Below are 22636 nucleotides of genomic sequence, written 5' to 3' on the forward strand. Positions count from 1 at the left end.
GTTGCAATTGGCCACCTTGATTAATGGCCTTGCAAATCCAAAGCCTTTCTGGTTGCTGCCGGGGGGGGGGGGGGGGATCCTTTGTTTTCAACAGACCTCACAACCTCTGAGGATGCCTGCTACAGATGTGGGCAAAATGTCAGGAGAGAATGCTTCTGGAACATAGCCATACAGCCTGGAAAACTCACCGCAACTCAACGTGAAACCATAGCTTGTTGTTGGGTTAAGAAATCTGTTTTTTTCGATCTGTGTACAGTCCTTTTCCTCCCTGGCCTGCATCTACATCAACAGAAAAGCTATTTCTGTGTTCGGAAAGGCTACCTTGCAAAGCATAAGGTGCTGGATTGTGAATGAGCTGATACAGCTTTTGTAACCATAAATAGCTAATCTGCTGAGATCAACGCTCTCTGCAAAAAGTTGCCAAGAAAAGGCAGGTAAAATTTCTTGGCAACTCTTTGTGGCAGTGGCCTAAGCCCAGTTGTTATGAAAGAAAATCTTTTGAACGAAAAAAATGTGTCTTTCAAAGAAGAATGCCCTGACCCAGCTCTTTTCTTTATTCCTCTGCTAGGTTGGTCTCCATACACTGTTCACATGATTCCTCCTCATTCATATATATATATATAGGGAGTCCTGTGTGCCATGTTTGGGTTTATTCCATCGTTGGTGGAGTTCGGAATGCTCTTTAATTGTAGGTGAACTATAAATCCCAGTAACTACAACTCCCAATTGAGAAAATCAATTTTTTGAGTGATGGTCACTCCTTAGGCTAGTAGGTGTCTTGTGGCCATATTTGGCTGCAATTTGTCAAGTGGTTTTTCAGTTATGTTAATCCCACAAACAAGCATTACATAGGTAAAGGTAAAGGTAGTCCCCTGACATTAAGTCCAGTCATGTCTGACTCTGGGGTGTGGTGCTCATCTCCATTTCTAAGCCGAAGAGCCAGCGTTGTCCGTAGACACCTCCAAGGTCATGTGGCCAGCATGACTGCATGGAGCGCCGTTACCTTCCCGCCGGAGCGGTACCTATTGATCTACTCACATTTGCATGTTTTCGAACTGCTAGGTTGGCAGAAGCTAGGGCTGACAGCGGAAGCTCACGCCGCTCCCCGGAATCGAACCTGCGACCTTTCGATCAACAAGCTCAGCAGCTCAGTGCTTTAACCCACTGCGCCACCGGGGGCTCCTAAGCATTACATATATATATATATATATATATATATATATATATATATATATATATATATATATGTAATGCATAAATATAAATAAATGTAATGACAAATTGCAGCCAAATATGGCCACAAGACACCTACTAGCCTAAGGAGTGACCATCACTCAAAAAATTGATTTTCTCAATTGGGAGATGTAGTTCATGGAATTTATAGTTCACCTACAATCAAAGAGCATTCCGAACTCCACCAACGATGGAATAAACCCAAACATGGCACACAGGACTCCCATGACCAACAGAAAACACTGGAAGGGTTTGGAAGGCATGGACCTTGAGTTTGGGAGTTGTAGTTCACCTACATCCAGAGAGCACTGTGGACTCAAACAATGATGGATGTGGACCAAACTTGGCACGAATATTCCATATGCCAAATATGAACACAGATGGGGTTTGAGGGAAATAGACCTTGACATTTGGGAGTTGCCTTTACTGGGGTTTATAGTTCACCTACAATCAAAGCGCATGCTGAACCCCACCAACGACAGAATCGGGGCAAACTTCCCATAAAGAACCCCCATAACCAACAGAAAATACTTAAGGCCATCCAGTCCAACTCCCTTCACCAGGGCAAGAAAACGTAATCAAAGCCCTCCTTGACAAAGAGCCATCCAGCCATAGATATAGATAGATAGATATGATTCACATACAGAGATATAGTATCATAGATTTGAAAGGGACCCCTAAAGAAGGACAATTATATGCGGCATGTTCCAGAGTAGGCAAAACAGACACTCTCCACATCAACACTGACAAAGAAACAACAAGAAATACTGTTTACCCACAAGCATAAAGAAATTACAGATATTAGAAACCAACACTTTGTCATTACTTTATTTTCCAGATCACCAGACTGGGCCACAGCAACGCCTGGCAGGGGACAGCTAGTAAATACACACACGCACACACATTATAATTAAATCCCCCCCCCCCCACACAAGAAACATTTTTGTTGTTCTTTGAAATCCCCTGGGAGCAGGGTAATAACACTAAGCACAAGGGTGTATTTAAATACCTTTCGAAACTCGACTTGGCCCCCGTGGAGTTGTGTTTCAGTCCTAAGGATTCTCATTCCTCAAAATTAAAGACTCTTGAAAGAAAAGTTTGATCGCTGCCAAACTCGTTATTGTTTGAGTCCCAAGAAGATTTGCTGCTCTACTACAGTGTATGGCTTTAATAAAGAGTTGATGGGGTTGATCCTAGAAGGCTGACGGAAAATGTCTCTGTCGAGGAACCAAAGGTTTGGCAGGCTAAATTATGAAACATAACCCACCCTTCTGAATGGAGTAAAAGAACACTCTTGGACATTATTTTACTCTATTATTATTATTACTAGCTGTACCCTGCCACGCGTTGCTGTGGCCTATAGGAAATCTTTTCATAGTAGAGGTAGATATCTGGTCTATTATGAAAGAGAGGTACCTTCTCTCTTTCCTTCATTCCCTCCCCCTTTCTTCCTTTGCCTCCTTTTTTCCCTCCATGTTTCCTTCCTTCTTTCACTTTTTATTTGCTGTGGCCAACCTTCCCTCTTTCTCTCCTTCTTTCCCTCCTTCCTTCCTTCCCATCTTTCCTTCTCCTCTTCCTTCTCTACTTCTTTCCTTCCTTCCCCCTTTTTCTTTCTCTTCTGCTGTCTCTTTTCTTCCTTCCCTCTTTCCTTCCCTCCCTCTTTCTCTACATCTTCCCCCTTCCTTCACTCCCTCTTTCCTTCCTTCATTCCCTTTTTTCTTACGTCCTCTCCTTCCTTCTTTCCCCTTTTTCTTTCCTTCCCTCTTTCTCTCATTTCTTCCTTCTCTACCTCTTTCCTTCCCTCCCCCCTTTTCTTTCTCTTCTGCTGTCTCTCTTTTCTTTATTCTCTCTTTCCTTCCCTCCCTCTTTCTCTACATCTTCCCCTTCCTTCACTCCCTCTTTCCTTCCTTCATTCCCTTTTTTCTTTCCTCCTCTCCTTCCTTCTTTCCCCTTTTTCTTTCCCTCCCTCTTTCTCTCATTTCTTCCTTCTCTACCTCTTTCCTTCCTTCCCCCTCTTTCTTTCTCTTCTGCTCTCTCTCTTATCTTTCCTTCCATCTTTCCTTTTCTTCTTCCTTCATTCTCTTACTTTCCTTTCTTCCCCTTTTCTTTACCTCCCTTTCTCTTTCTTCCTTCCTTCCTTCCCGTCTTTCCTTCTCTATCTCTTTCCTTCCTCCCCCCTTTTTCTTTCTCTTCTGCTGTCTCTTTTTTTCCTTCCTTCTCTCTTTCCTTCTTTCCTTCCATCCCTTTCTCTACGGGAAGGGGGGGCGGGGCTTGGAGGGAGCGGGGTTTGGAGGGGAAGAAGAAGGAGGGGGAGGAGGGATGGATTTGGACAGGGCGGGAAGGGGCGGGGCTTGGAGGGGCGGGGCTTGGAGGGGAAGAAGAAGGAGGGTGAGGAGGTATGATTGGGGAAGGAGGAGGAGGAGGGGCGTGTTGTGGCGTGTGTGTGTGTGTGTGTGTGCCGTGGGGGAGTGAGGTGACGTGTTGTGGCGTGTGTGTGTGTGTGCCGCGGGGGAGTGAGGTGACGTGTTCGTGCTGGGCGGGACGAGGGAGGGAGGTGCGGAGGGTGCGTTGGCTGTTCGGCCATGTGCGCGCGCGCGCCGGGGACTTTGCGCCATTGCGCATGCTCAGTTGTATTGTCCTTTTGTGAGTCTGTTGTTGTGTTGTTTTTTTATTTTGATTAGATATGTTTGTACCTTGTGGGTTGTGGTAGGTGCATGGGAATTTTGGTTAATTTTCATTGGGAGGTTTTTGAGTTTTGCTGTCCTGTTCGATGCCACTTTCAGATTTATATATATAGATTATCCTGACACAAAAACACAGTTTGACACAGCAAATGAGGTATATATGCTGGATTTCATTATTATTGTTGTTATTATTATTATTATTATTTTACTCTCTTTATTATTATTGGAGGGATACATAAGCACATTTACACTGAAGATTAGAATAATGATTTCATCACAGCTGGACAGTCTTATCTTAAATTACAGTTTTATGTAAATATTCAAAAACATTTAACTTACTGATGCCTCCATTAATGTAATTTTATTGATAACTATTTTTTATTTTGAAATTTACCAGTAACTGCTGCATTTCCCACCCTCGACTTATAATTGAGTCAATACGCTTTCCCAGTTTTTTGTGGTAAAATTAGGTGCTTCGGCTTGTATTCGGGTCGGCTTATACTCGAGTATATACGGTAAATCACGCCATCCATAATCGCAGTCCAAAAACGTTCCATAGTCATTGCACATATTCCAAATCTGTTATTGCACATTGTTTGTGGCTGATCAGCAAATTGCATTTTTTTTTTAGAACAGGAAGATGCAGACATCACAATGTGCCAAATTTTAAAAGACAACACCATGGCTCATAACAATGTGTATTATGTCACTTACCTAAGCGATGGAAGCCAAAGGTGAAATTTTTGGTGGGCGATTTTGCAGACAACCACAAAGCAAGCAGGGTCAGAATAATGCCGCTGAGGTCAGTTAGCATATGAAGTGCATCCGTCATGATTGCGAGGCTGTTTGCAACATATCCACCTTAACATTGATTTCAAAATAAAATAACATTAGCATACAATATCTGGAGACCTCGATATAGATCACACAAAAGCTTATGCAACAGATAGCAACATCTATACCCTATGCTTGATTCACAGCTCTATAAGCACTGCTCTTTTTTTCAGGATGTATATCAAGCCCGCGCAAATTAATATTAGTCAGAAACAATGCAGAAACCTTTGCTGAAATGAAGGGATTCATTCAATTTCACTACAGCAGTGTAGCTACAGACATCACATTGTGCTAAGGAGTGTAACAGGATTTCTGCAGTGCTCTAATTTTTTTTCATGTAAGTTGCTGCTGGTGTGAGAGAATTGGCCGTCTGCAAGGACGTTGCCCAGGGGATGCCCGGATGTTTTACCATCCTGTGAGAGGCTTCTCTTAAAGAGAAGCCTCTCACAGGATGGTAAAACATCCGGGCATCCCTGATGTCCTTAGGGAGTGAGTTCCAGAGTCGAGGGGCCACCACCGAAAAGGCCCTCTCTCTCTCGTCCCCACCAATCGCACTTGCGATGCAGGTGGGAGCACGAAGAAGCCATGGCCCTGAGTTGCACAACCTGACTAGGGCTCCTGTAAGTCTCTTTAGATTGGAAGGTGATTGCTATCGATCAAAGTACACTTAAGAGCAAATAACAACAACCAAAATCATAACCCACAACAGTGATAAAAGTGGCAGAATCTGAGAAAATGTGAGCAGGAGAACGAAAAGTATATTCTGAGAAGAAATTTCAATGCGCCTTTAATCCAGCTTTGCAGAATGCCTGTGTCACATACCAAGGCTTCTTTCTTCCTTTCTCAAATCTCCTGCCGTCCCTTTGTATAACAGAAACTTCAAAAAGGCACGTATGTCAAGAATGAGCCTGATGCCACATTGCTGTCTTCAATGAGCCATGAAGGCTAAAGGGCCGGCTCACGACTGGCTGATCACAAACCCTTTCATGAGCAGATTAGGATATTCCGAACTCCAAAGAAGGCAGGGCAGAAAAAGTGAGTTAGCTACAGACAGAAAACTTTCAGTTGAGGTGAGAAGCTCAGCAAAATGCTTATCTTAGCCGCAATTTGATAGGTCATCGTTCCATTTATCTAAGTAGTGTTTGGTTAGTTCAGCTGCCTGAGGCATTCTGGACATGTGATTTTCTTTCCTTTCTATCGCTCTGCAAATTTACTCAAAGAGGGTGCATAAATGACTTTCTGATAAAGGTCCTTGCAGAATTTAAGCTGCAAGGACCTCAAGAGTTATTAATAAACTTGGGTCTCCACATCTCACCCAGCGTGGAAGCAAAGAAGGAAGTATAAAGAACTTTGTTTGTGTTATGGACACCTTGTTTTTGTAAATAGTGCAACCATATTATTTTGCTATAAGGAAAATGTCTTCCTATGGAAGAGATAACATTTATTTATTTATTTATATTTAATTAATTAATTTACAGTATTTATATTCCGCCCTTCTCACCCCACAGGGGACACAGGGCTGATTACAATGTACATATACATGGCAAACATTCAATACCATAGACCAGTGTTTTTCAACCTGGGGGTCGGGACCCCTGGGGGGGTCGTGAGGAGGTGTCAGAGGGGTCCCCAAAGACCATCAGAAAACACAGTATATTCTCAGTTCTTGTGGGTTTTTTCGGGCTATATGGCCATGTTCTAGAGGCATTTCTCCTGACGTTTCGCCTGCATCTATGGCAAGCATCCTCAGAGGGTGAGGTCCTCACCCTCTGAGGATGCTTGCCATAGATGCAGGCGAAACGTCAGGAGAAATGCCTCTAGAACATGGCCATATAGCCCGAAAAAACCCACAAGAACTGAGTGATTCCAGCCATGAAAGCCTTCGACAATACACAGTATATTCTGTTGGTCATGGGGGCTCTGTGTGGGAAGTTTGGCCAAATTGTATCATTGGTGGGCTTCAGAATGCTCTTTGATTGCAGGTGAACTAAAAATTCCAGCAACTACAACTTCCAAATGTCAAGGTCTATTTTCCCTCAAACTCCACCAGTGTTCACATTTGGGCATATGGAGTATTCGTGCCAAGTTTGGTCCAGATCTATCACTGTTCACAGAGTCCACAGTGCGCTCTGGATGTAGGTGAACTACAGTTCCCAAACTCAAGGTCAATGCTCACCCAACCCTTCTAGTATTTTCTGTTGGTCATGAGAGTTATGTGTGCCAAATCTGGTTCAATTGCATCGTTGGTGGAGTTAAGAATGCTCTTTTAATTTAAATGAACCATAAATCCCAGCAACTGTAACTCCCGAATGACAAAATCAACCCCCCCACCCCACCCCACCAGGATTCAAATTTGGGCATATTGGGTATTTGTGCCAAATTTGGTCCAGTGAATGAAAATACATCCTACATATCAGATATTTACATTATGATTCATAATATTAGCAAATTTACAGTTATGAAGTTGCAACAAAAACAATGTTGTGGTTGGGGGGGGGGGGTCACCACTACATGAGGAACTGCATTAAGAGGTCAGGGCATTAGGAAGGTTGAGAACCACTGCCATAGACACACAATACATATAGACAGACACACAGAGGCTATTTAACATTCCAGCTTTTCATGAGGGTATTCTGGCCACCAAGGGAGCTGTCGCTTCACCGTCCATTTGTGACGCTGATGAAGTACTTCCTCATTCTTTGCATGCTTGCTGGAGATTTTTATGGCGTCGTAAATTACTTTCCCCACATAAGCATTACCTGAATTTCCTACTTGACAGATGCCACTGTCTTTCAGGCTGCAAAGGTCAACAGCAAGCTACACAAATTGGTCGGAAGCTCACTCCAACCCAGGCTGGCTTCGAACTCATGACCTTTCGGTCAGTAGTGATCTTAATGCAGCTGACTCCCAGCCAGCTGCGTCACAGTCCCGGTGCTTCTGTGGTCTGTGTGTTTTTGTTCTTCTTATCACTTTTGGCTACTGGTGCGGGGTCATGCTGCTGCTAATCAGTTCCTCTGCTGTGCATTTATGGAGACAGTCTTTTGTAAATAAGCCCGCTCGCCCAACAAACATTATTTGCAACTAGCTGTACCCGCCACGCGTTGCTGTGGCCAACTTTCCTCTTTCTCTCCTTTCTTTCTTTCTCTCCTTTCTTCCCTCCCTCTTTCTTTCCTTTCTTCCCTTTTTTTCTTTCTTTCTCTCCTTTCTTCCTTCTCTACCTATATTTGGACTGCAACTCCCAGCAGTCCTCCTGATTGATTTACCTATCTACCTACATATCTATCTCTATGTAATCTATTCATCTTATCTATATAGAGCATTGCTGAGAGTTGCAGTCCAGGAATAGGAAATTGGAAATATGCACTGTATTGTTGTTTAGCTTTTTTGGTTTTTAAGTCCTTTCCACTGTTTTTTGGGGTGGTTTATGAGTGATGGTCACTCATTGGTCTGTTAAGGGTGTAGTGTCCAAATTTTGTGTCAATTCGTCCAGAGGTTTTTCAGTTATGTTAATCCCACAAACTAACATTACATTTTATTTATATACTTGCTGTTTCCTGCCACGCGTTGCTATGGCCCAGTCTGCGTATATGTGTTTTGTGTGTGTATATGTGTGTGTATTTGTGCATACTGTATGTGTGTATGTGTATTTGCGTGTGTATATATATATGTATGTATGTGTGTGTGTGTATGTGTGTGTGTGTGTGTGTATATATATATATGTATATGTGTATATGTGTGTGTGTGTGTGTATATATATATATATACTAGCTTGGGGACCCGGCGCTGCCCGGGTTATTAGAGAAAGTGGGTAATGGCAGTTCTGTATGCCAAGTTTGGTCTTTATTGGCCATTGGATAATGGCTGCATTGTTTTCAGGAAGTGAGTGAAGGTACTTGAAGTGCCATCATCCATGGCCCATCCTCCTACAAACAGCAGCAGGATATAGAGTGGGTCATGGGGGCTCCGGTTGCAAGTTTGGTCTTTATCAGTCATTAGATGAGGGTGGCAGTGGTGTCAGTAAGTGAGTGAAGGTACTGCAAGTCCCATCATCCAAAGTCCATCGTCTTTCAAACAGCAGCAGAATGTAGAGTGGATCATGGGGGCTCTATGTGGCAAGTTTGGTCTTGATTGGTCATTAGAAGAGGGTTGCAGCAATCTTCGGAAGGGAGTGGAGGTACTTGAAGACCCATCATCCATGGTCTGTTCTCCAAACTGCACCAGGATGTAGAGTGGGTCATTGGAGCTCCATGTGCCAAGTTTAGTCTTGATTAGTCATTGGCGAGGGTCTCAGTGGTCTCAGGAAGTGAGCAAAGGTACTGCAAGTCCCATCATCCATCTCCAAAGTTTTCCAAACAACACCAGGACGTAACGTGGGTCATGAGAGGTCTATGTGCCAAGTTTGGTCTTGATCCGTCATTGGATGAGGTTTGCAGAGGTCTCAGAATGTGAGTGAAGGTACTGGAAGTTCCATCCTCCATGGTCCACCCTTCTCCAAAACTGTAGCAGGATGTATAGTGGGTCATGGGGGCTCTGTGTGCCAACGTTGGTCTTGATTGGTCATAAGATGAGTTTTGCAGCAGTCTTGGGTAGTGGAGGTACTTGAAGTCCCATCATCCATGGTCTGTCGTCCTCCAAAGTGCTCCAGGATGTAGAGTGGGTCATTGAAGCTCCATGTGCCAAGTTTAGTCTTGATGAGTCATTGGCGAGGGTCTCAGTGGTCTCAGGAAGTGAGTGAAGTGACTGCAAGTCCCATCATCCATTGTCAAATTCTTCCAAACCGCACCAGGATGTAGAGTGAGTTATGCAGGCTCTCTGTGTAAATTGTGGTCCTGATCCATCATCGTTGGCAGTTGTAATGGTCTTAGGAAGGGAGTGCAGGTATTGCAAGTCCCATCGTCCATGGTGCATCCTCCTTCAAACTGCACCTGGATGTAGAGTGCGTCATGGAGAATCAGTGTGCCAAGTTTGGTATTTATCGGTAATTGGATGAGGGTTGCAGTGGTATGAAGAATTGAGCAATGGTACTGCAAGTCCCATAATCCACGGTCCATCCCCGGCCAAACCACACCAGGACGTACAGTGGGTTATGAGAGGTCTATGTGCGAAGTTTGGTCCTGATCAGTCATTGGATGAGGTTAACAGCGGTCTCAGAATGTGAGTGGTGGTACTGCAAGTCCCATCATCCATGGTTCATCCTCCTCCAAACTGCAGTAGGATGTAGAGTGGGCGATGGGGGCTCTGTGTGCCTATTTCAGTCTGTATGGGTAGTGTTCTGACCCAGGCCCCGGCCTTTCCTTTCCTCTTTTTCTCATCTCGGAATGTTGGATTTGAGGCTGGCCAATCAGAGACCATATGCAAATTTCCTTCTGTCATGCCCCGTTTCTGCCATGAACCCTCTTCTCCACCAGGGGCTCCTATTGAAGCTGGCCAATCAGAGACCATATGCAAATAGCACCACAGCGGCAGCCAATCAGAACGCTGGCACATACACCGCCCGCCGCCCTTCCTCTGTCCGATACAAACACTCTTCTTTATTATATATATAGATATATATATATACACACACACATCATATATATATGGTTTTCTGCATGCATTGTAATGGATTTTTTTTTGTTTTTTGGCCTTTAAAGTCTCTTCTGATGTGTTTTTCAGTGTTTTTATGAGTGATGGTCAATTGTTGGCATGATAGGCGCATTATGTCCAAATTTGGTGTCAATTTACCCAGTGGTTTTTGAGTTATGTTAATCCCACAAACTAACATTACATTTTTATTTACACAGATAGGTAAAGGTAAAGGTAGTCCCCTGACATTAAGTCCAGTCATGTCTGACTCTGGGGTGTGGTGCTCATCTCCATTTCTAAGCCGAAGAGCCAGTGTTGTTCGTAGACACCTCCAAGGTCATGTGGCCAGCATGACTGCATGGAACGCTGTTACCTTCCTGCCGGAGCGGTACCTATTGATCTACTCACATTTGCATGTTTTCAAACTGCTAGGTTGGCAGAAGCTACACAGATAGATTCTCATAAATCCAACTGAAGGGAAAATTCAGAGTAAGAAAAAACCACGGGATTGATTTTTTTGTATCACTTGTTCCAGAATATATTCCCAAAGAATTAAGCGTTTGAACCAAGCATGTATCCATATAACAAGTTCAACTGAACTCACAATGATAAGTCAGTAAGAATCATTCCAGGGAGAACAATGGAATGCATTAAGCCAAGGGTGGACAGAAGGTCAAGGGTGATTGTCCTTTGCTAGATAGAGGGGAGGCCTCAAAGAGGTTTCAGAAATCATAAAAATGGCTCTGGAAACTTTCCCCAAACCTGAGCTATGCTGTGACGCACCTCTTCCTATGGAGTTTTTACCCGCAACCAAACTTTTTCTCGATTGACCTTTGAGAGCAAGACTGAGAAGCTTCTGATGCAAATTCCATAGGGTTCAAAATAAAGTTATACTTTCCAGCCCAATGATCTGTTAATCACTTGGGTGTACAAGCAGACAGACCAGTTGGTAGTGTGTTTTCTGGGCTGTGCTTTGTTTTCTTTTAGACTTGCCCTTCCTGAAAAGACCTTGAAAGCACTAGCAATTTAATACACAATCTAGTTGACTGGATCTTTTTTGAAAGCTGAGCGATTGTATTTTTCTGCAGACTTAAGTCAGCACAACAGAAGCTCAAGATGTTGCCAATGCCCTTCGGTGCCCCCATTTCTCTATTTGCTTGCTTCCGCTTACTCCACTTGCTACTTCCTTGCAACTACAAGTCTAGTTTCCATTGTCCCTTCAAGAAAATAATGAAGGCGATTTTCCTAATTATTCGTCAATAATCAGAATGGAAAGTGGAATCAATAAAGCAGAAGACTAAGATTCGTTCAGTTGTTTCCGACTCTTCGTGACTTCATGGACCAGTCAATGCCAGAGCTCACTGTTGATCGTCACCACCCCCAGCTCCTTCAAGGTCAAGCCAGTCCCTTCAAGGATATCATCCATCCATCTTGCCCTTGGTCGGCCCCTCTTCCTTTTTCCTTCCATTTTCCCCAGCATAATTGTCTTCTCTAAGCTTTCCTATCTTCTCATGATGTGGCCAAAGTACTTCATCTTGGCCTCTACTATTCTTTCCTCCAGTGAGCAGTTGGGCTTTATTTCCTGAAGTATGGACTGGTTGGATCTTCTCATGGTCCAAGGCGCTCTCAGAACTTTCCTCTAGCATCTATCTTCCTTCACTCAGCCTTCCCTATGGTCCTGATGAAGGAACTAGACAAGTATAAAGTGGTTGTTGGAACCATCCAACCCATCATCTTTCTGATTTCTATGGATGGGTGGACAGTAAAGAAAAGGAAGAGACTTGATGTGTGAACTCTAAGATCCTCTGGGGAGGCCCTCCTCTCTCTCCCACCTCCGTCACAAGCACGGTTGGTGGGGACGAGAGAGAGGGTCTTCTGGATGGTGGCCTCCACCTCTTATTTCCCTTCCAAGGGAAATATCACAGGCCCCATCTCTCCCCCCTTTTCGTAAGAGTTTGAAGACTTGGTGGTTTCAACAAATCTTTGAGAGTGACCAGTGCTAGCTCAACCCAGACACTATCCGGACACGACCTAGCCCCTTATATATTACCCTAGTCATTCTCCTAACAGACCCCTGGAAATAGTCTATCCCCGCTTTTGTTGTTTACCTACTACAGTACTATACCCAAATGCTGGTCCCATCTTATTTCAATTTGTATCAGCCTTGACCCAGCCTTTTAATTCTCCTTTCCCATTCCTTTTCCATGCCCTTACAAATAGGCATGAAGAGCAGGCAGGATCTTTTTCTTTTAAGATTTATGTGTTGTTGGGTAATTCCATGCTTATGTTGCTGTTACTGTTATTTTTTGTTCATGTTATGACTCTGTATGTTTTGATGTTGTTGCTTGGAAACCACCCTGAGTTCCCCCGGGGAGATAGAGCGGTATGTAAATAAAGTTTTATTATTATTTTATTAATGCATTTACAATGTGGTGATGGAGGAAAGCTGTATATCAAGAATGCTAAACAAACAAACAAACAAATTGGTCCAAGAGAAATCAAGCCTGAGCTGACTAAACTAACTGAGGCTGTTGTACTTTGGACAAGTGATGAGATGTGATTCACTCCCAAAAACTACAGTTAACAAAGCCTGTGACAAAGAAGCTCATTTTAACAAGGTCTTTTGAGATTCCCTTTCCTCCTCACCCTCTATCTAGTTCAGTGGTTCTCAACCTTCCTATTGCCACGTACGTGTGAAAAAGATCTTGGAGTCCTCGTGGACAACAAGTTAAACATGAGCCAACAATGTGATGTGGCGGCAAAAAAAGCCAATGGGATTTTGGCCTGCATCAATAGGAGCATAGTGTCTAGATCTAAGGAAGTCATGCTACCCCTCTATTCTGCTTTGGTTAGACCACATCTGGAATACTGTGTCCAATTCTGGGCACCACAATTCAAGAGAGATATTGACAAGCTGGAATGTGTCCAGAGGAGGGCGACTAAAATGATCAAGGGTCTGGAGAACAAGCCCTATGAGGAGCGGCTTAGGGAACTGGGCATGTTTAGCCTGAAGAAGAGAAGGCTGAGAGGAGACATGATAGCCATGTATATATATGTGAGAGGAAGCCACAGGGAGGAGGGAGCAAGCTTGTTTTCTGCTTCCTTGGAGACTAGGACGCGGAACAATGGCTTCAAACTACAAGAGAGGAGATTCCATCTGAACATTAGGAAGAACTTCCTGACTGTGAGAGCCGTTCAGCAGTGGAACTCTCTGCCCCGGAGTGTGGTGGAGGCTCCTTCTTTGGAAGCTTTTAAGCAGAGGCTGGATGGCCATTTGTCAGGGGTGATTTGAATGCAATATTCCTGCTTCTTGGCAGGGGGTTGGACTGGATGGCCCTTGAGGTCTCTTCCAACTCTTTGATTCTATGATTCTATGACCCCTTAATAGAGTTCCTCATGTTGTGGTGACCCCCAACCATAAAATCATTTTCATTGCTACTTCATAAATGTCATTTTGCTACTGATATCAATTGTAATGTAAATATCAGATGTATTTTCATTTACTGGACCAAATTTGGCACAAATACACAATACACCCAAGTTTGAATACTGGTGGGGTTGGGACGGGATTGATGTTGTCACTTGGGAATTGTAGTTGTTGGGATTTATAGTTCACCTACAATCAAAGAGCATTCTGAACTCCACCAACAATTGAATTGAACCAAACTTGGCACACAGAACTCCCTTGACTAACGGAAAATATTGGAAGAGTTTGGTGGGCATTGACCTTGACTTTTGGAGTTGTAGTTCACCTACATCCAGAAAGCACTATGGACTCACACAATGATGGACCTGGACCAAACTTGGCATGAATACTCAATATGCCCAAATGTGGACACTGGTGGAGTTTGGGGAAGATAAACATTGACACTTGTGAGTTGCAGTTACTGGGATGTATAGTTCACCTACAATCGAAGAGCATTCTGAACCCCAACAGAATTGGGCCAAACTTCCCACACAGAACCCCCATGAGCAATACTGTGTTTTCTGATGGTCTTTGGCGACCCCTCTGACACCCCCTCGAGACCCCTCCAGGGGTCCCAACCCTTAGGTTGAGAAACACTGATCAAGTTGAAAGGTTTTTAGCAGCATCAGGAGGAAATGAAGGAAGGCTGGAAAAGTACAAACTTTTGATATCAGGCTGCCTTATATCTGTAGTAAACAAAGCAATAAAACTTTGACTAGGAAGAATAGGATTGTGCTGTAGCTCAGGCATGGGCAACTTTGGCCCTCCAGGTGTTTTGGACTCCAACTCCCACAACTCCTAACAGCGTACTGGCTGTTAGGAATTGTGGGACTTGGAGTCCAAAACACCTGGAGGGCCAAAGTTTGCAAATATCTGCTCTAGCTGTTCCTAATATTTTTGTGTGTGCCTACCTTGAAAAAGATATTGAACACCCGCTTTCAGGATCCCTTACTGAACATGTGTGAACAGCAACAAAAAGAAAACAAAGACTTTCCAAAATGGAAAAATCATAAAAGTGACAGCTGGATTTTCAAAGAGTCGACCCTATAAGCATTTTGGAAGCCTTTAAAGTCTCAAGAAGCCTCAAATATGATTGTTTACTTATACAAAGCTGATCTGAGTTGGTTGTTTCATTTCCTATGTACATACTGTTCTTTTTGGATAAAAGGTTTGCTGAAACATGTTGGCCTGGCTTCGCTTTTTAGGGATGTACCTTTCCATACTATTTCTACCTCTGGTACCAAAAATTTCTGTTGAAAGATACTATGCTCGAAACACATCAACTGAGCAAATATTGTACTGAGCAAACAAACTAGTCCAATGTGGGCTAGGCAAAACTACGGTGAGGTGGATCTGTAATTGGTTAAATGGGCGAACACAGAGAGTGCTCACTAATGCTTCCTCTTCATCTTGGAAAGAAGTGACGAGCGGAGTGCCGCAGGGTTCCGTCCTGGGCCCGGTCCCGTTCAACATCTTTATTAATGACTTAGATGAAGGGTCAGAAGGCAGGATCATCAAGTTTGCAGACGACACCAAATGGGGAGGGAGAGCCAATACTCCAGAGGACAGAAGCAGGATTCAAAACGATCTTGACAGATTAGAGAGATGGGCCAAAACTAACAAAATGAAGTTCAACGGTGACAAATGCAAGATACTCCACTTTGGCAGGAAAAACAAAATGCCAAGATACAAAATGGGGGACAATGCCTGGCTCGAGAGCAGTACGTGTGAAAAAGATCTTGGAGTCCTCGTGGACAACAAGTTAAACATGAGCCAACAATGTGATGTGGCGGCAAAAAAAGCCAATGGGATTTTGGCCTGCATCAATCAGAGCATAGTGTCTAGATCTACGAAGTAATGCTACTCCTCTATTCTGCTTTGGTTAGACCACACCTGGAATATTGTGTCCAATTCTGGGCACCACAATTCAAGAGAGATCTTGACAAGCTGGAATGTGTCCAGAGGAGGGCAACTAAAATGATCAAGGGTCTGGAGAACAAGCCCTATGAGGAGCGGCTTAAGGAGCTGGGCATGTTTAGCTTGAAGAAGAGAAGGCTGAGAAAGGATATGATAGCCATGAATAAATATGTGAGAGGAAGCCACAGGGAGGAGGGAGTAAGCTTGTTTTCTGCTTCCTTGGAGACTAGGATGCGGAACAATGGCTTCAAACTACAAGAGAGGAGATTCCATCTGAACACGAGGAAGAACTTCCTGACTGTGAGAGCCGTTCAGCAGTGGAACTCTGTGGTGGAGGCTCCTTCTTTGGAAGCTTTTAAACAGAGGCAGGATGGCCATCTGTCAGGGGTGATTTGAATGCAACATTCCTGCTTCTTGGCAGAATGGGGTTGGACTGGATGGCCCGTGAGGTCTCTTCCAACTCTTTGATTCTATGATTCAAAGTGGGAAAAGAGGAAGGCCAATCGAGAGATGGATATCAAGGGATCATTCTTACCTATCAGCTCCCCCGTCATGAAGAGGAGATAGAGGATGGCTGCCAGGACCAGGCGCCTCTTCACCTTCTTCTGCTTGGCCCGCTCCCGTTCTTTGCTGCAGTTGTGGCAAGGGTCCGTCCCGGGGCCGGCCTGGGCGCTCCGCGGAGCCACATCCCTGTCCAGCAAGGATTCGTCGTCGGAATGGGGCCCCACATGAGTCCCGTTGGCGGAGGCCTCGCCCGCCTCCTCCGAAACCACCACCCGCAGCTTGTTGAACCTGGGGATGTCCTCCTCGCCCCCCTCGTCCGAGAAGTCAAAGGCACTGCAGTCATTCAAGAACAAGGCGTCATCGTTCTTCCTCAGCATGGACTTGAGGCGGTTCCAGATGCCGGAGCGGGCCATCCTTCCTTCTGTTGGGCCGGGAACGTCCAACAGTGCCTCTTTCCCTCAGGCGAGCTCTGGCCTTTCGGTGATCCGCTCGGGCTTCCTTGTGCTATTTGTTTGGGCCATGTTCCATCTCGATGAAGCCAAGCGCACCGTGGAGTGTCAGGCTCGTCAGAAGATCAAAGCTGCAAAGAGAAGTCAGTTAGGAAACAAACGGAATGTTTCTCCCATTAGAACCGGGGACTGAATCCCTACTCGGCTGTGGAAGACCACTAGATGACCACTCTCTCTCAGCCTCAGATGAAGCCAAAGGCAAAGTCTCTGCCTTAGGGTCACCACAAATCAGAAACAACTTGCAGGTACACAACAGCACCTCTCATTTCATCACAAAGCCAGAAACGATTTGCAGGTACACAACTGCACCTCTCTTTCCATCGGAAAGTCAGAAAGTATTTGAAAACACACAACATCACCTCTCTACCCAGAAACAACTTGCAGGTACACAACATATTTGCAGGTACACAACAGCACCTCCCTTTTCATCACAAAGCCAGATACGATTTGCAGGTAAACAACTGCACCTCTCTTTCCATCGGAAAGTCAGAAAGTATTTGAAAACACACAACATCACCTCTCTACCCAGACACAACTCGCAGGTACACAACATATTTGCAGGTACACAACAGCACCTCCCTTTTCATCACAAAGCCAGAAACAACTTGCAGGTAAACACCTCTCTTACCATCGGAAAGTCAGAAAGTATTTGAAAATACACAACATCACCTCTCTACCCAGCAAAAGCTCAGAAACAACTTGCAGGTACACAACAGCACCTCTCATTTCATCATGAAGCCAGAAACGATTTGCAGGTACACAACTGCACCTCTCTTTCCATCGGAAAGTCAGAAAGTATTTGCAAATACACAACATCATCTCTCTGTCCAGCAGAAGCTCAGAAAAAAAACTTGCAGGTATACAACAAACTTACAGGTACACAACAGCACCTCTCATTTGATCGTAAAGCTAGAAATGATTTGCAGGTACACAACTGCACTGCTCTTTCCATCGGAAAGTCAGAAAGTATTTGAAAATACACAACATCACCTCTCTAACCAGCAGAAGCTCAGAAACAACTTGCAAGTACACAACAGACTTACAGGCACACAACAAGCAAAGTAAATAAATAAATAAATAACAGCACCTCTCATTTCATCACAAAGCCAGAAACGATTTGCAGGTACACGACAGCACCTCTCTTGTCATCGCAAAGTCAGAAAAGACTTGCAGGTACACAACAACACTTCTCTTGCCATCATAAAGTCAGAAAAGACTTGCACGTCCACAACATACTTGCAGGTACACAACAGCACCTCTCTTGCCATCACAAAGCCAGATACAACTTGAAGGTACACAACGGCACCTCTCTTTCCATCGAAGTCAGAAACTATTTGAAACTCAGAAAGGACTTGCAGGGACACAACAGACTTACAGATACACAACAGTACTGCTATTTTCAACACAAAGCCAGAAATGACCTGCAGGTAAACAAAGGCATGTCTCTTTCCATCGCAAAAGCAAAAAAGATTTGCAGTGACACAAAAGGCTTATAGGTATACAACAGCACCTTTCTTGCCATCGCAAAGCCAGAAAGGACTTGTAGGTACACAACAGACTTACAGCTACACAACAGTTCTACTCTTTTAATTGCAAAGGCAGAAAAGACTTGCAGGTACACAAAAGCACCTCTCTTCCTATCACAAAGTCAGAAAAGACTTGCAAGTACACAACAGAACTTTTCTTTCCATTGCAAAAGCAGAAAAGACTTGCAAATACACAACAGCACCCCTCTTTCCATCGCAAAGTCAGAAAAGACTGCAACACAACAGCACCTCTCTTTCCATTGCAAAGTCAGAAACTACTTGCAAATACACAACAGCACCTCTCTTTCCATTGCAAAGTCATAAAAAACTGCAACACAACAGCACCTCTCTTTCCATCGCAAAGTCAGAAAGGCTTGCAAATACACAACAGCAGCTCTCTTTCCATCGTAAAGACAGAAACTACTTGCAAATACACAACAGCACCTCTCTTTCCATCGTAAAGCCAGAAACTACTTGCAAATACACAATAGCACCTTTCTTTCCATCGCAAAGTCAGAAAAGGCTTGCAAATACACAACAGCACCACTCTTTTCATCACAGGTACACAACAGCAGTTCTTTTTCCATCACAAAGTCAAAAAAGACTTGCAAGTACACAACAGAAATTTTCATGGGGGGGGGTGAGTCAGAAATGACTGACAGGTACACAACAGACTTACAAATACACAACAGCACCTCCCTTTTCATTACAAAGCCAGGAAAGACTTACAGGTACACAGCAGCAGTTCTTTTTCCATCACCAAGTCAGAAAAGACTTGCAAGTACACAACAGAAATTTCCATCAAAAAGTCAGAAATGACTGACAGGTACACAACAGACCTACAAGTACACAACAGTTCTTTTGCTGTTGTATACCCGAAAAGACTTGCAGGGACACAACAGACTTATAGGTACACAACAGACTTACAAGTACGCAACAGCACCGCTCTTTTCACCACAAAGCCAGGAAAGACTTACAGGGACACAGCAGACTTATAGGTACACAACAGACTTACAGATACACAACAGCAGTCTATTTTCATCACAAAGCCAGGAAAGACTTACAGGTATACAACAGCAGTTCTTTTGCTGTTGTATACCAGAAAAGACTTGCAAGGACACAACAGACTTACAGGTACACAACAGCAGTTCTTTTTCCATCACAAAGTTAGAAAAGACTTGCAAATACACAACAGAACTTTTCTTTCCACCGCAAATTCAGAAACTACTTGCAAATACACAACAGCACCTCTCTTTCCATCGCAAAGTCATAAAAGACTTACAGGTACACAACAGCACCGCTCTTTTAATCACAAAGCCAGGAAAGACTTAAAGGTATACAACAGCCGGTTTTTTGCTGTTGTATACCTGAAAAGACTTGCAGGGACACAACAGACTTACAGGTACATAACAGCAGTACTTTTTCCATCACAAAGTCAGAAAAGACTTGCAAATACACAACAGAACTTTTCTTTCCATCGCAAAGTCAGAAAAGACTTACAGGTAAACAACAGACTTACAGGTACACAACAACAGTACTTTTTCCATCACAAAGTCAGAAAAGACTTGCAAATACACAACAGAATTTTTCTTTCCACCAAAAAAGTCAGAAAGTACCTGGAAATACACAACAGCACCTCTCTTTCCATTGCAAAGTCAGAAAAGACTTGCAGGTACACAACAGACTTACAGGTACACAACAGCACTGCTCTTATCATCACAAAGCCAGGAAAGATTTACAAATACACAACAGGACCTCTCTTTCCATCGCCAAGTCAGAAAAGACTTTATAGGTATACAACAGCAGTTCTTTTGCAGTTGTATACCTGAAAAGACTTGCAGGGACACAACAGACTTACAGGTACATAACAGCAGTACTTTTTCCATCACAAAGTCAGAAAAGACTTGCAAATACACAACAGAACTTTTCTTTCCATCGCAAAGTCAGAAAAGACTTACAAATACACAACAGACTTACAAGTACACAACAGCACTGCTCTTTTCATCACAAAGTCAGGAAAGACTTACAGGTATACAACAGCAGTTCTTTTGCAGTTGTATACCTGAAAAGACTTGCAGGGACACAACAGACTTACAGGTACACAACAGCACCGCTCTTTCCATCGCAAAGCCAGGAAAGACTTGCAAATACACAACAGCACCTGTCTTTCCATCGCAAAGTCATAAAAGACTTGCAGGTACACAACATGGCACAACAGTGCTCCTCCTTGCCCAGGTGCAAAGTCTAGCAAGGCTGGACAGTCATGGCTCTCCTCTTCATTCACACCTCGTCCATCTCCTCAAGTGTCCATGGAGGGGGCAGAGAAGGTAGGCAACCCCAGAATCAAAGTGTCAGAAGAGACCCCACAAGGCAGGAAGGCACCATCGAAACCCTCCCAACAGATGCCCACCCAGCCTCTGCTTGGCTCTGCCCAGGTTAGATGGGGTTTGGCTGTGGAGCAGAGGCCTGGGCCAACTTGGGCCTTCCCTCCAGGTGTTTTGGACTTCAACTCCCAGAATTCCTAGCAGCCTCAGGCCCTTTGGGCAAAAGGGCCTGAGGCTGCTAGGAATTCTGGGAGTTGAAGTCCAAAACACCTGGAGGGAAGGCCCAAGTTGGCCCAGGCCTGCTGTGAGAGGGATACGAATGCTGCACCTCCAAGACGCGTGTCTTCAGGCGCACGTCGGGATGGGCGCGGGTCCCCGCCTGGCAGGGAGGGAAGGAGGGGCATTCCTGGGGAGAGGGAGGGAGAGGGACCCGGCCAGGCCCCCCCGGCTGCTGCCTCTCCATGCCGCCCTTCAGCCCTGAAGGCAGAGAGAGAGAGAGAGGCCTCCTCCTCCTCGTCCACGGCGACGTCTCTCAACCAGCAACTGCCCCGGCGCCGCGGCTTCGGAAGGGTTAACCCGCGCGCAAGGCAGGCTGGGAACTGTAGGCAGGGAAGGAGGGGCGGGGCCTCGCAGGCGGTAGCCACGCCTCCACTCAGTCTCAGCCCCTCTCTACTTTTCCCCATTGGGACTTGAGGCAGCATGCATTCTTAGGGTGTATATAAATTTATATATGTGTGTGTGTGTATATGTGAATGTGTATATGTGTGTATGTATGTTTATGTGCATATATGGACCTATATGTGTGTGTTTATATGTATGTGTATATATGGATATATGTGTGTATGTGTGTATGTTTTTATATGTGTATGTGTATATATATATATGTGTATGTATATGTATATGTGTATATATGGACGTGTATGTGTATATGTGTGTATTGTATTTATGTGTATGTTTATATGCATGTGTATATATGGATATATATGTGTGTTTGTATATATGTGTATGTTTATATGCATGTGTATGTGTATACATGGACATGTGTGTATCTGTGTATTGTATATATGTATGTTTATGTGTATATATGGATATATATGTGTGTATGTGTACATGTGTGTATTGTATATATGCATGTGTATGTGTATATATGGATATGTGTGTATTGTATATATCTGTATGTTTATATGTATGTGTATGTGTATATATGGACATATGTATATGTGTGTATTGTATATATGTATGTTTATGTATATGTGTATATATGGATATATATGTGTATATATGTATATGTGTATATATGGATATATATGTGTGTATGTGTATGTTTATATGCATGTGTATGTGTATATCTGGATATGTGTATGTGTGTATTGTATATATGTGTATGTTTATGTGTATGTGTATATATGGATATATATGTGTGGATATGTGTATGTGAGTGTATATATATGTGTGGATATGTGTATGTGAGTGTATATATATGTGTGTATGGACATGTATGTGTATATGTATATAACAAAATACCAAATTCATTGTACCAAAATAAATTATTACACTATATTAAAAAAAGGAATTAAAACCAGTTGACAACACTTAAAACACTGCCATATAAAATCCAGATTATCTGCTTTGAACTGGATTATATGGCAGTGTAGACTTCTATAATCCACTTAAAAGCAGGTAACGTGGATTACTCGCTTTGATCATTTGTATTACATGGCAGTGTAGAACCAGCTTGAGTCTTTAGGAAATCTTACCCAGCTGTTTTCCAAAATCCCGGGGTCTCCAGTTGGTCCAATGAAACAAGCAGAAGGCAGGAGTAGAAATTGATCCAGTGTGTCTTTCAAATACAGACCATGGGTATTATATAGAGAATTCATATGCATTTGGGAACATGAGAAACAGGCGATTGGTGCAGTGCCGGGATCTGCAATCCCATTGGTCCAAAAGTGCATTTATTCGCAGTCTGTGACCGGTGCAAATTAGGATCCACAATGGTACTGATTCAAAAATGCATGCAAACAAGAAAAAAAGGGGAAAACTTTATTAAGAAATACGAACAGGATTGATCTCG

The 22636-nt window shown here is 43.7% G+C and overlaps 1 protein-coding gene across 2 annotated transcripts in view; it reads right to left on the bottom strand.

The window, feature by feature from the left end:
- SLC30A4 (solute carrier family 30 member 4) overlaps nt 1-21144 on the bottom strand; it is a 34681-nt gene extending 13537 nt beyond the window's left edge. The window contains exons 1-3 of one of the 2 annotated variants that reach the window (XM_060755241.2): nt 20891-21142; nt 16235-16783; nt 4632-4778 (exon numbers count right to left, since the gene is read on the bottom strand). In XM_060755241.2, the coding sequence (XP_060611224.2) occupies nt 4632-4778; nt 16235-16616 (529 nt within the window). In that variant the 5' untranslated portion in view covers nt 16617-16783; nt 20891-21142. Of the gene's footprint in view, nt 1-4631; nt 4779-16234; nt 16784-20890 lie in introns of both variants that reach the window. The other variant, XM_060755242.2, reaches the window with a different exon arrangement.
- Nucleotides 21145-22636: the final 1492 nt, after the last annotated feature.

This window comes from Anolis sagrei, chromosome 9, assembly GCF_037176765.1.
Source record: "Anolis sagrei isolate rAnoSag1 chromosome 9, rAnoSag1.mat, whole genome shotgun sequence".
Lineage (NCBI taxonomy): Eukaryota > Metazoa > Chordata > Lepidosauria > Squamata > Dactyloidae > Anolis > Anolis sagrei.